The sequence below is a fragment of the Hypomesus transpacificus genome, chromosome 2 (assembly GCF_021917145.1).
Source record: "Hypomesus transpacificus isolate Combined female chromosome 2, fHypTra1, whole genome shotgun sequence".
NCBI lineage: Eukaryota > Metazoa > Chordata > Actinopteri > Osmeriformes > Osmeridae > Hypomesus > Hypomesus transpacificus.
In genome coordinates this window covers 636,570-648,152 of record NC_061061.1, presented here as the reverse complement: position 1 = coordinate 648,152, position 11,583 = coordinate 636,570, and the positions used below count along the sequence as shown (strand labels likewise).

General features: G+C 51.6%; 1 protein-coding gene across 1 annotated transcript; it reads left to right on the top strand.

Moving 5' to 3' along the window:
* The first annotated feature begins 3,220 nt into the window (after positions 1–3,220).
* LOC124475406 (LIM domain-containing protein 1-like) lies at positions 3,221–10,793 on the top strand. The gene is made up of 3 exons (XM_047031992.1): positions 3,221–5,290; positions 9,357–9,521; positions 10,705–10,793. Exons 1-3 carry the CDS (start codon positions 3,847–3,849, stop codon positions 10,791–10,793), a joined length of 1,698 nt encoding a protein of 565 aa, XP_046887948.1. The 5' UTR covers positions 3,221–3,846.
* Positions 10,794–11,583: the final 790 nt, after the last annotated feature.

The window sequence follows — 11,583 nt, the reverse complement described above, 5'->3', positions numbered from 1 at the left end:
AGAAACAGAGTCGGGTTAACAAAGACAGGGGTTTACAGAGAGACAAAGAGAGGGGTTAACAGAGGACAGGGGGTGCCTTTTTCCCGCCATCAGCCCCTGACCTTTAACCCCACATTCTCTCTGGCCGTCAGGTGACAGGAAATGTCCCTCAGTGGAGACAGAATAACAGGAAGAGACGCCAGGAATGAGGGTGAAGGAGCGAGACCCCTCCTCTCTGCTCCTGTCAGACACACTTCCTATGGCTGCTGCTGATCTCTCTTCACCAGCCCTAGAAATACCTGCTGCTGATCTCTCTTCACCATCCCTAGAAATACCTGCTGATCTCTCTTCACCAGCCCTAGAAATACCTGCTGCTGATCTCTCTTCACCATCCCTAGAAATACCTGCTGATCTCTCTTCACCAGCCCTAGAAATACCTGCTGCTGATCTCTCTTCACCAGCCCTAGAAATACCTGCTGCTGATGGATTTTGAAGTAAGCTGGTTATGAACGTTTGACGTATGGGATCCATCATGACCAGACGCTTTTAACCAAAGCGACATACTGTACAGGGTGATTTAATCCTGCACTGTACAGGGTGTCTCCTCTGGTCTCTATCTAGTCTCTCCCCTGGTGTCTCCTCTGGTCTCTCTTTAGTCTGTCCCCTGGTGTCTCCTCTGGTCTCTCTAGTCTCTCCTCTGGTCTCTGTCTAATCTCTCCCCTGGTGTCTCTGTATGGAAGCAAATCAGTGACATTAAAATTCAGATTCCAAAAATTCAATTAAAAAAAGAACATATTCAGGCTGCTCAAACTCAAATGGTGAAATTTATATCCCCAAAAATGTAACCAAAAGAATATTCAGATTGCAATATCCGGGATACCAAGGTATTGCTTGCCTCAGACTGGACCTTTCTCCTCGGACCCCAGGCTGTGATTGGATGACTGATCTGCATGTATGACTGCCTGCAGCTACAGCTGGATGACAGCTGGATGAGAGGGGCCTGAGGAGAGAGGTCTGCAGTTGGACCCTTCTTGGAGAAGTGAGATGGTTCGACTGCATTCAGGCTCGATTGCCACACCCATCCTTGGTATCCCTGATGTTGCAATATGAATTTGAGTGGCTCTGAATTTAGTTCTATTTTTATTGAATTTCCAGCATTTATTATTGAACATCAACCTGAATGTCCGAACCCATAATTTTTTATCTGATTTTTTAAAAACATTTAAATACATTCATATTTCCATTTTAAAGAGCTGAATTCAAAACCATCAAATTCGTAGGGCCTTTTAAAATTCAACACATTACGTCACTGATTTGCTTCCATACCTCTGGTGTCTCCTCGTCTCTTTGGTCTTTTGGATCAAAAGTTGTAGATAAGAGCACATTCCATGGCTTTGTGAAATTGAAGCTCATTTCCCAGGCAGGACCCATGCACAGTATCCCCCCCCCAGACAGCCATTCAAACAAACTCAAAAGCTCAGTCAGTACTTGTGTCAGTGACTGCCCTCTGGTCATTTGACACTTCCGTCAGAACTGCAGTTTCCATGGCTACCAGAGTAACTGAAGAGGCAGCAGTCTGTGGTGACTCACTTCCTGGTATCACAGTCTCAGTCACCAGCCTGAGAAGCATTTGGACTAGCTTTCATGAGTCTGGATACTTTGCTCCACCTCACCTCTACCTCTGCCTCCTTCCCACCCCTCTCCCTCCACCTCACCTATCCCCTCCCCCTTACCCCCCCATACCTCCTTCCCACCCCTCTATCCTCCCTCCTTCTTACCCCTCTACATCACCTACCCACCCCTCGCCAGACCTCCTTCTCCCCCTCTCCCCCACTTCTCCAGTAGTAATAGTGGAACGTGAAAGGCTTGTGATTGTAGACAGCTTCTGTCTGAAGAGTAACTATTCCCATCAAGACCAGGAAGCTAACAGGGTTAATGAGTTGTCTCTGTGGTTAGGAGCTTCATAGCAGCCAAAACCTTGTGGTTTCTCTTTCCATTTCTATTTCTCCCTCCCTCTCTCTCTCTCCTTTCTCTCCCTCTTTCTCACGTTTCTCTCTCCTTCCCTTTACTCTCTCGGTCTGTCTCTTCCTTTCTATTTCCCTCCCTGTCCCTCTTTCTATCCCTCCCTCTCTCTCCCTCTCTCTCCCTCTCTCTCTCTCCTTTCTCTCCCTCTCTCTCCCTCTCTCTCCCTCTCTCTCTCTCCTTTCTCTCCCTCTCTCTCCCTCTCTCTCTCTCCTTTCTCTCCCTCTCTCTCCCTCTCTCTCCCTCTCGTCTCCCCAGAGGTGGCAGAGGGCCCGTCTAACAAACTTGAGTTGGCCGTGCATCTTGTCCTCCTGTGATTGGCTGGTGGTGAGATTGTGTGTGCGTGAGAACGCTCCAGGGCCAGGTCTAGATCTGTGCACGGCCTGTGTTGTGGCCATGGCTTCCTCCACTGCAGATGGCTGGGGTACGTATAAACAGTCTGGTGTAATTACAGCCCTGCGGAGACAGATGCTAGCTCCACATTTCCTCAGCCGTCTTCACGGCTACCAGGCACAGACTATGGGATGTGTTCGGTCATATGACATGGAATAAGGGGGCTTTTATTGAGCACTTGTTAAGACTCATAACACTTTACACCCCCATCCTTACCCACCCACCCATCTCACACACACACACACACTTCCAGAGCTCCACCATGATTCTGTCAGTTTTTTCAAAATGGGGAGAGGGCACAAGAGGGTGGTGTGAAGGGGGGGGGGGGGGGGGGGGCGGCAGGTACATTGATGTAGCTCCTGGATCCTTGAAAGGGGTTCAAGCTTATTTACGCCACGGGACTGGAAGGAGTAGCCTATATATGATATCATATATGCAGTATGTGTTATGTATACTATAGGTATATATTTCCCACTCTTCTCAGGAAGCTGTTCTCGGTGACGTTTTATCAGTGTTCTTTGCAGTTTTATTAATTCTAGATTAGGGCCTGTGGAAGTTTATCTTTTGATTCAGGTTTGGGTGTGTGTTTTTTTTAGGGTGTGTTTACACAGACTCGTGGTTTTGCAATTCTGTTTACTTTTTAATCTTTCGCTACTCATGATTTTTACACTCTGATTTAGATGCTGTATGTGGGTCTTACGCAGTTGCGCGTTCGGACTTGACCGTCACGTCTTGACCCTAGTCATCTCTGGATCACTGTTCCTTTAAAAACTAACCGCTGCCTGTCCCACGGTGTCCCTATCCACTCCGCTCAAGATCTCCGGTTACGTATCACCGTCAACAGTTGCCTACGTCAAAGTTCTCTATTTTATGAATCCAAGTTAGACTGCGTAGGGATTTAGGCCACGGTGCGTTTTCACCAATCAGCGGGGACGTTTCGGTTGCTACACAGTGAACTAACATCAAGTTGTTGAATGGAAGTTTCTGCTTGCCTTAAGTGAGGGCTGAAAGGGGGCAGTTTTGAACCGTGAGCTATCTGATCCGACTTTCTAACCAGACTGCATCCTGTTGTGAGCAGAGCGGGACAAGCTCACCGAGGAATACGCTTCTCGTGACTTTTCCAATAGCCTCTATTCTAAGGAGTCTCCGGGACCGTTGAAACACCGGGACAAACTGTTCTTCAAGTTGTTCAGGATTCACGTTGGAAGCACCCGTGACGGTGCTCTAGGCTGTAGACCGTAAACTTTTACTTTAGGACTGACAGATGGACCTTTGGAGTTTAATCTTTCGAGTTTGCGTGCTATGAATAACTTTTCATTTTAATCAACTACCGGAATTTGAACCGTTCCTTGAGTTTTTCGTTAGCATTTTAAACTTCAGCCTCTGTTTTAAAATTTTGTGTAAAATAAGATTTTTTTGGTTAGTTAGGCTACTCGACTACGACACTTCAAAATGGATAAATACGACGATTTGGGTCTTGAGGCGAGTAAATTCATTGAAGACCTGAACATGTACGAGGCGTCTCGAGACGGGCTGTTCAGAATGAGGAGAGACGCGGGGAACAACCCGGACTTTGAAGAAACCAGAAAAGTCTTCGCCACCAAAATGAATAAAATCCACATGCAGAAGCAGCAAGAGGAAATGGCGAAAAACAGCTTGGCCGTGAGAATGAATGGGGGTCACCACAGAGTTACCGACCACACGTTTTACACCAAAGACAGGCCGCCTATCAATAGCTACCGACTGGCGGGTGAAGCAGCGGCCAAACCTCCGATTCTCTCTGGCCCCATGCCGGGTGCCGGTAGCCAGTACGGACCTTACGACGGTCAGAAACATAACTCAGGACTCCAGCACGAAGTTGTAACCGGCAGAGCATACAACTACGAGAATAAGGAGCGTTTGGAGCCGCATTCTTACCAACAACACACCACGACTGTCCTCGGCTCTGGAAACATGACCCACGCCGTCCCCACATACGGGGGTCATGGCCCCGCCAGCCCCTCGGGTGCCTGGGGTCCCTCCCAGCTTAACCAACCCCCTCAGGGAGCCTCTTATGGGGGCAGCCAGCTTCCACCGCCCCAGCCTCCTCCGCCCCAGCCCCAGCGCCACTCTCCTTCCTCCTCCTTCTCCAGTACCCTCCCAGCTCCCAGCTCTCCTGGGCCCCTCCAGAGGCCCCCTGCCGGGGCTGTGAGAGGCTGGGCTGGGGAGTCCTCCATGACAGGGAGACCAGACCTGATTCCCTCCCTGCCTCTGAGTTCCTTCACTGGGGGAGCTGAGCTGTACCTGCCCCAGCCCAAGCCTCAGCCCCAGCCTCAGCCCCAGCCTGCCCCCATCACACCCCTGCCTCTTGCCTCCTACTCCCCTCCCTCCACTGCCCCCAGACCCTCCACCCAGACAGACCTCCGTTACAATGGTCAGCCCCAGCCTCAGCCCCAGAGCCCTGGTCCTCTCTCAACAGCCTCGGCCCAAGTGGCAGCCTCTTCCCCGGCCTCTCCTCCTCCTCCCTCCCAGTCGGCCCAACCCAGAGCCCGGGCCCTGGCCCCGGCCCTGGCCCCAGGTGCAGTCTCCACCAACTTCCTCCAGGGTCGGGGTCCTAGCCAGGCCAGTCAGACTGGCCCTGGGGGGCCCACGGCCCCTGGTCCAGAGTACCCACAGCCCTCCCCTGGACAGGTGGTCTGCAGTGCCCAGCCCCAGGTCCAGGTCCAGCCCCATACCCTGGCCCAGGCCCAGCCCCAGGTCCAGCCCAATGCCCAGCCCCCCAGGGCTGTCAGGCTGCCCTGCCAGACCCTCCACGTGCAGCCGGAGCAGGGCTTGTCAGCAGTAGAGCTCCAGCTGGAGGCTCTCACCCAGCGGCTGGAGAACGAGATGGACGCCCAGCCCACTGCAGAGCACTTTGGTAAGAAGTCCCCCTCTCTGTCCAGCAGAACTATCTACTCGTTATACTGTTACTACACACTCTGCCTGCCTGCCTGCCTGCCTGCCTGCCTGCCTGTCTGCCTGTCTGCCTGTCTGCCTGTCTGTCTGTCTGTCTGTCTGTCTGTCTAGTGTACCCAGTGGTAATAATAATTCTATTAAAGCCTGCTGGGCGGGTTGCCAGGTTGGGAAGGTTGTGTCCTTATTCCCCTTCAGCTGTCAGGGCTGGGAGGATTACAGTGGAGTCCACATCAATAATGACACTCATTAGTAACAGGATATGGAGGCTCTATCATCCTGTCTGGCTGCAACACTCTCTCTCCTCTCCCCCTCTCCTGTCCTCTGTCCTGTCACCTGTCTGATTACAACACTCTCTCTCCTCTCCCCCTCTCCTGTCCTGTCACCTGTCTGATTACAACACTCTCTCCTCTAATCTCTCACTCCCCTCCTCTTCTTTCTTCTTTCTATAACACTGTCTCTTTCCCACTTCTCCTCACACATCAGGTTGCATAGACCTCTGTGTGTGTGTGTGTGTGTGTGTGTGTGTGTGCGCACATTGTCATTCACACATACTATTCTTGTTCAGGGACATTAGTGGTCAAGTGAGTTGATATATATATATACAAGTGAGGAAATATTTTACTATTTTTAAACATTCAAGGGTGTCAAGTCAGGAAGATACTGTGCAACATAAAGGTCTGCTTCAGGAAGCAAAAAAGACAGAAGAAAGATGAAATGGATACGTGTGACTAACCAACAAAGCTGGAGGGAGAGGAAAAGAGGTAGGTGAGGGAGAGAGGGAGAGAGATGGAGGAAGGGATGGATTGATAAAGAGGGAGAGAAGGAGAAGGAGGGAGGGGGCTCTTTTTTCCATCAGCAGCAGTTTCCTGAAGGACCTCAGGTCCTGCTTAGAGGGAAGGCTGACAGGAAATGTGTAACACACAGGAAGTGGTTGTGGGCATCTGTCACAACCCTGCACCTCTGTAGGAGCCCTGAGGGTAGAGACCTCTGTAGGAGCCCCGAGGGTAGAGACCTCTGTAGGAGCCCTGAGGGTAGAGACCTCTGTAGGAGCCCTGAGGGTAGAGACCTCTGTAGGAGCTCTGAGGGTAGAGACCTCTAGAGGAGCCCTGAGGGTAGAGACCTCTGTAGGAGCCCTGAGGGTAGAGACCTCTGTAGGAGCCCTGAGGGTAGAGACCTCTAGGAGCCCTGAGGGTACAGACCTCTAGGAGCCCTGAGGGTAGAGACCTCTGTAGGAGCACTGAGGGTAGAGACCTCTAGGAGCCCTGAGGGTACAGACCTCTAGGAGCCCTGAGGGTAGAGACCTCTAGAGGAGCCCTGAGGGTAGAGACCTCTAGGAGCCCTGAGGGTACAGACCTCTAGGAGCCCTGAGGGTAGAGACCTCTGTAGGAGCCCTGAGGGTAGAGACCTCTAGGAGCTCTGAGGGTAGAGACCTCTAGAGGAGCCCTGAGGGTAGAGACCTCTAGGAGCCCTGAGGGTACAGACCTCTAGGAGCCCTGAGGGTAGAGACCTCTCTAGGAGCCCTGAGGGTAGAGACCTGTAGGAGCCCTGAGGGTAGAGACCTCTAGGAGCTCTGAGGGTAGAGACCTCTGCAGGAGCCCTGAGGGTAGAAACCTCTGTAGGAGCCCTGAGGGTAGAGACCTCTGTAGGAGCCCTGAGGGTAGAGACCTCTGTAGGAGCCCTGAGGGTAGAGACCTCTAGAGGAGCCCTGAGGGTAGAGACCTAAGTAGGAGCCCTGAGGGTAGAGACCTCTAGGAGCTCTGAGGGTAGAGACCTCTAGGAGCCCTGAGGGTAGAGACCTAAGTAGGAGCCCTGAGGGTAGAGACCTCTAGGAGCTCTGAGGGTAGAGACCTCTAGGAGCCCTGAGGGTAGAGACCTCTGTAGGAGCCCTGAGGGTAGAGACCTCTGTAGGAGCCCTGAGGGTAGAGACCTCTAGAGAGAGACAGATAACCAGAATAGCCCCTGTGTCATCATTGATGACACAGGGGCTTTTCACACAAGGTCTCGTCCAGGAGGGAGCTTTGAACATGTGACCTCTTAGTTCAGAGTCAAATACTCAACTATCTCTAGGCTTTCTCTCATGGCAGAGAGGGGAGAGGGAGAGGGGTAGAGGGAGAGAGAGAAAGGGTAGAAAGAGGGGAAAGATAGAAAAGGGAGAGAGAGAGAGGGGGGGGAAGATGGAGAGAATGGGGGAGATGGAGAGAGGGGGAGACGGAGAGAGGGGGAGATGGAGAGAGAGAGAGGGGGAGATGGAGAGAGAGAGGGGGAGATGGAGAGAGAGAGAGGGGGAGATGGAGAGAGAGAGAGGGGGAGATGGAGAGAGAGAGGGGGAGATGGAGAGAGAGAGGGGGAGATGGAGAGAGAGAGAGTGGGAGATGGAGAGAGAGAGGGGGAGATGGAGAAAGAGAGAGTGGGAGATGGAGAGAGAGAGAGGGGGAGATGGAGAGAGAGAGAGAGATGGGAGGATCAGCTGATGCATGCTGCGTCCTGATTGGCAGAGCTACAGCTGGAGCTTCTGGGAAAATGAGTCTGGTGCCAAATGTGTTCACCAGGGGAATGGAGTGGAATGTCTGGAGTTGCAGCCTAGGGAGAGTGTGAGTGTGTGTGTGTGTGTGTCTGGTTAAGGGACACCCTTCCTGTAGCTGGATGAATGATTAGACTAGCAGAGAGATTTAGGGATTTAGAGGAGAGTTTATGGAAGCACTAGAATCTGGCTGGAAGTGTGTGTGCATGTGTGTGTGTGTCTATACTGTATGAGTTTTACTCCTTTTCAGTGGTTCATGAACGTGTGAGTGTGTGTGTGTGTGTGTGGGGGGGGATGGTGGAGGGTTCACTAGTCCAGAGAAAGCCTTTCACACACACACACACACACACTCACTGCATGTGCTATGTCAGGGTTCTGGATGGGCTGTCAGAGTGGGAGCCAATAGGAGCTGAGATGATGTCATCTGTCAGTAGGCGGATAGGATGAATGAATCCATCATCAAAACAGTCGACAAACACTTTTCTGTGCTGTGTGTGTTTGTGTCTACGTGTGAATGTGTGTGTCTGTGTGTGTGTCTGTGTGCGTACGTGTTTGTGTGTGTGAGCCATGAGTGTGTAAGTCCTGTGGCATGTGACATTCTGAAGATATTACATACATTTATTCCAGTGTGGCAGACACACTGTGTGTATGTGGGTGCGTGTGTGGGAAGTCACACTGTCTTCTGGAGAACACTAGCATGCGTTAGGGTTAGCATGTGCATGTGTGAGAGAGGGAGAGAGAGCAGAAGGCAGATGGGTTAGGGTTAGCATGTGCATGTGTGAGAGAGGGAGAGAGAGCAGAAGGCAGATGGGTTAGGGTTAGCATGTGCATGTGTGAGAGAGGGAGAGAGAGCAGAAGGCAGATGTGCAGGAGGCAGACAGGTCTCACCTGGTCTACTCAGGTCTGGTCTCACCTGGTCTCACCTGGTCTGGTCTCACCTGGTCTGGCCTCACCTGGTCTGGTCTGGTCTCACCTGGTCTCACCTGGTCTGGTCTCACCTGGTCTGATCTGGTCTCACCTGGTCTGGACTCGTCTGGTCTCATCTGGTCTGGTCTTTTAGCACACAAACAAGTCATACGCACACACTCTCAGATGGTGAGGGAGAGTAAGGTCAAGAGGAACAGTATCTCTCTAGCTGTCTCTTTCCCCCCTTACCTTCACATTGGCCGGCTGTTGGGGTGTCTCACCGACTCTAAGCACATGCTTTCTCTGGACAAGAGACTTTGAGAGTGGAAGGGTGTGTGTGTGTGTGTGTGTGTGTGTGTGTGTATAAATGAATGTTTAGTAGGAGCTAATGACAGTGTTCAACTGACAGAGTCGTCAGTGCCTGTGCCAAGCCTAACAAGCAAACCTGAACTGGTTTCCTCTTTCACTGACACAACTTCCTCCTCATTCAACTCTCTCATGTCTGCTCCACTTGATGTCTCTATTGTTGCTGTATGACACTGCTGTGCATGTGTAACCGTGTGTGTGTAACCATGGGTGTGTGTGTGTGTGTGTGTTCCAGGGAGCTGTGTGAAGTGTGACCAGCCTGTGTATGGAGCCAGCCAGGCCTGCCAAGCCATGGGAAGCCTCTACCATGACTACTGCTTCACCTGCAGCGCCTGCAGTAAGCTGCACACACCCTACACACACATACACACACACACATACACACAACACATACACACAACCTAACACACACAACACACACACACACACACTTACACACAACATATACACACACACACACACACACACACACATAAACACACCACCCATACACACACACGCACACAAGAGAGGAGAGGGGAGAGAGGAGGGGAGAGGAGAGGGGGAGAGAGGAGGAGAGAGAAGGGAGGAAAGGAAGAAAGAAATGAGGAAGACATAGAGAACAGAAAGGAGGAAGAGAGAACAGAAATGAGGAAGACAGAGAGAACAGGAAGGGAGGGGGGACCAGAAAGGGACGCACAGACGAGAGTCTCAGGCATACTGCATACTTCCATGAGAGGGGAACACATCGCCCCGGCTGGCCCAAGGGGAGAGTGTCCTGGCTGGGGAGGAATGCAGGCGTGTGGGGGTCCGCTGGAGGTTGAGCTCCAGAGAGAGCCGGGCTGCTGTTATGAAAGCTGGGCCCAGCGGAGAGAGGGCAGCATAGGGCAGCAGGCTGTGGGGCTAACCTACCACCCACTGTCAAGTTACACACACGCACACGCACACACCCTGTCTGTTAGCTGGTTAGGCAGCTGCCCCCTCCTTCGTCATGCTTCTTGAGTTGCATAACAGAATCTTTTATGACCCAAGGAAAATGTGTGTGGCCCTTACCCTGTTTCTCTGTGTGTGTGTGTGTGTGTGTTTGTGCGTGTGTGTGAGGTCATTGAAGACGTGGAGGCTTAGTGAGCTCCTCCCTAGTGCGAGGGTGGAGGTGGTCCAGGGGGTCAGTTGACCGTGTTAGAGAGAGCCTGGGCATAGCAGTCGAACAGGGTGGGGTGGAGGGGTAGCCAAGAGCTATCTTAGCATATTTAGCCTAGCATATTAGCAAGGAGATTATCAGGGGGAGGGGGGGGGGGGGGGGTGTACCTGTCAAACGCTGTCTCATGTTACACAGGGATTGCAATGAATAGTCTTTAAAAATGTTCAACAGTGGAAACACTGTCACACACACAGAGTCACAGTTGTCTAGCTTTCCTAGGGCCTTGCCAAATGCCATGAAACTCGATTTGGCTGAATGTAATCAGGTGGAAAGTGTAGAAGGTGAGGGGGGGGGGGGGGGGGTTGTGTGACTGGGGGTTGCCGTGGGAACAGACAGCTGATTGTTGTGGACCAGTCCGGAGACAAAACTGTGGCTGTGCTCGGGCCTGCCCACATTCCACCAGCCCCTGCAGCCAGCCAACCAGATGCCTCTGGGGACAATCAGCAGGCAGCTGATTGGCTAAGTGGCGAGCCCTGTGCAAACTGGCTGTAAAGTTTGAATCCTGGCACTTGTAGATAATAGTTTGTTTGTTTCAGAGTGATCAGAACACCACCCAACTACACTAACAGAATGAGATCTCTGTGGCTGAAAGGGGGTGAAGAGACTGTTCTGGTAGCAGATCTACCAGTTAGCTCGAGCGCTTTTCTACCAGAAGGGCTTGGAAAATGACCACGACAGACAAATGGAATTTCACAAATGTTCTTATTGGGGAAAAAGGTTTGTGTGTGCCAGTCTTTGGACTTGGAGTATATTTAGCTAATAGACTGATTCATGAAGTCTCCCACTTCATATAGAACACATGGTAATGTGTGCAAACATGCATCACCAGAGAATCCAAAGAATGTGTGGATTAAAGATGGCCCCTGTGCTTTAGTCTCTTCCTGAGGGGGAATACGCACCATTCCTTCTAGCTCATTCCTCACCTTCACCTCAGAGTTATGACTTTAATTAAACTCTTTCCACAAGGCTCACTAGTCCTCTCTCATCTCCTCTCTCTCTCTCCCCCTCTCTCTCATCTCCCCCCCTCTCTTTCTCGGTCTCTCACTTTCTCATCTTTCCCCCCCCGCTCTCTCTCTCTTTCTCTCTCCCTCTGACTGTGAACCTCTTGATTTGCAGTCAAATGCTCTAACCACTGAGCTACACCCCGTCCCAAATGAACAGATGTCTTTTGACAAGGTTTTGCCCTGAACCAATTCATAGTCGTGGGTTTCCACATCATACGCCACTTTGGATACAAGTTCTTATCGTTATTATGATTGTTCCATGTGATGGGTGAGTCTGC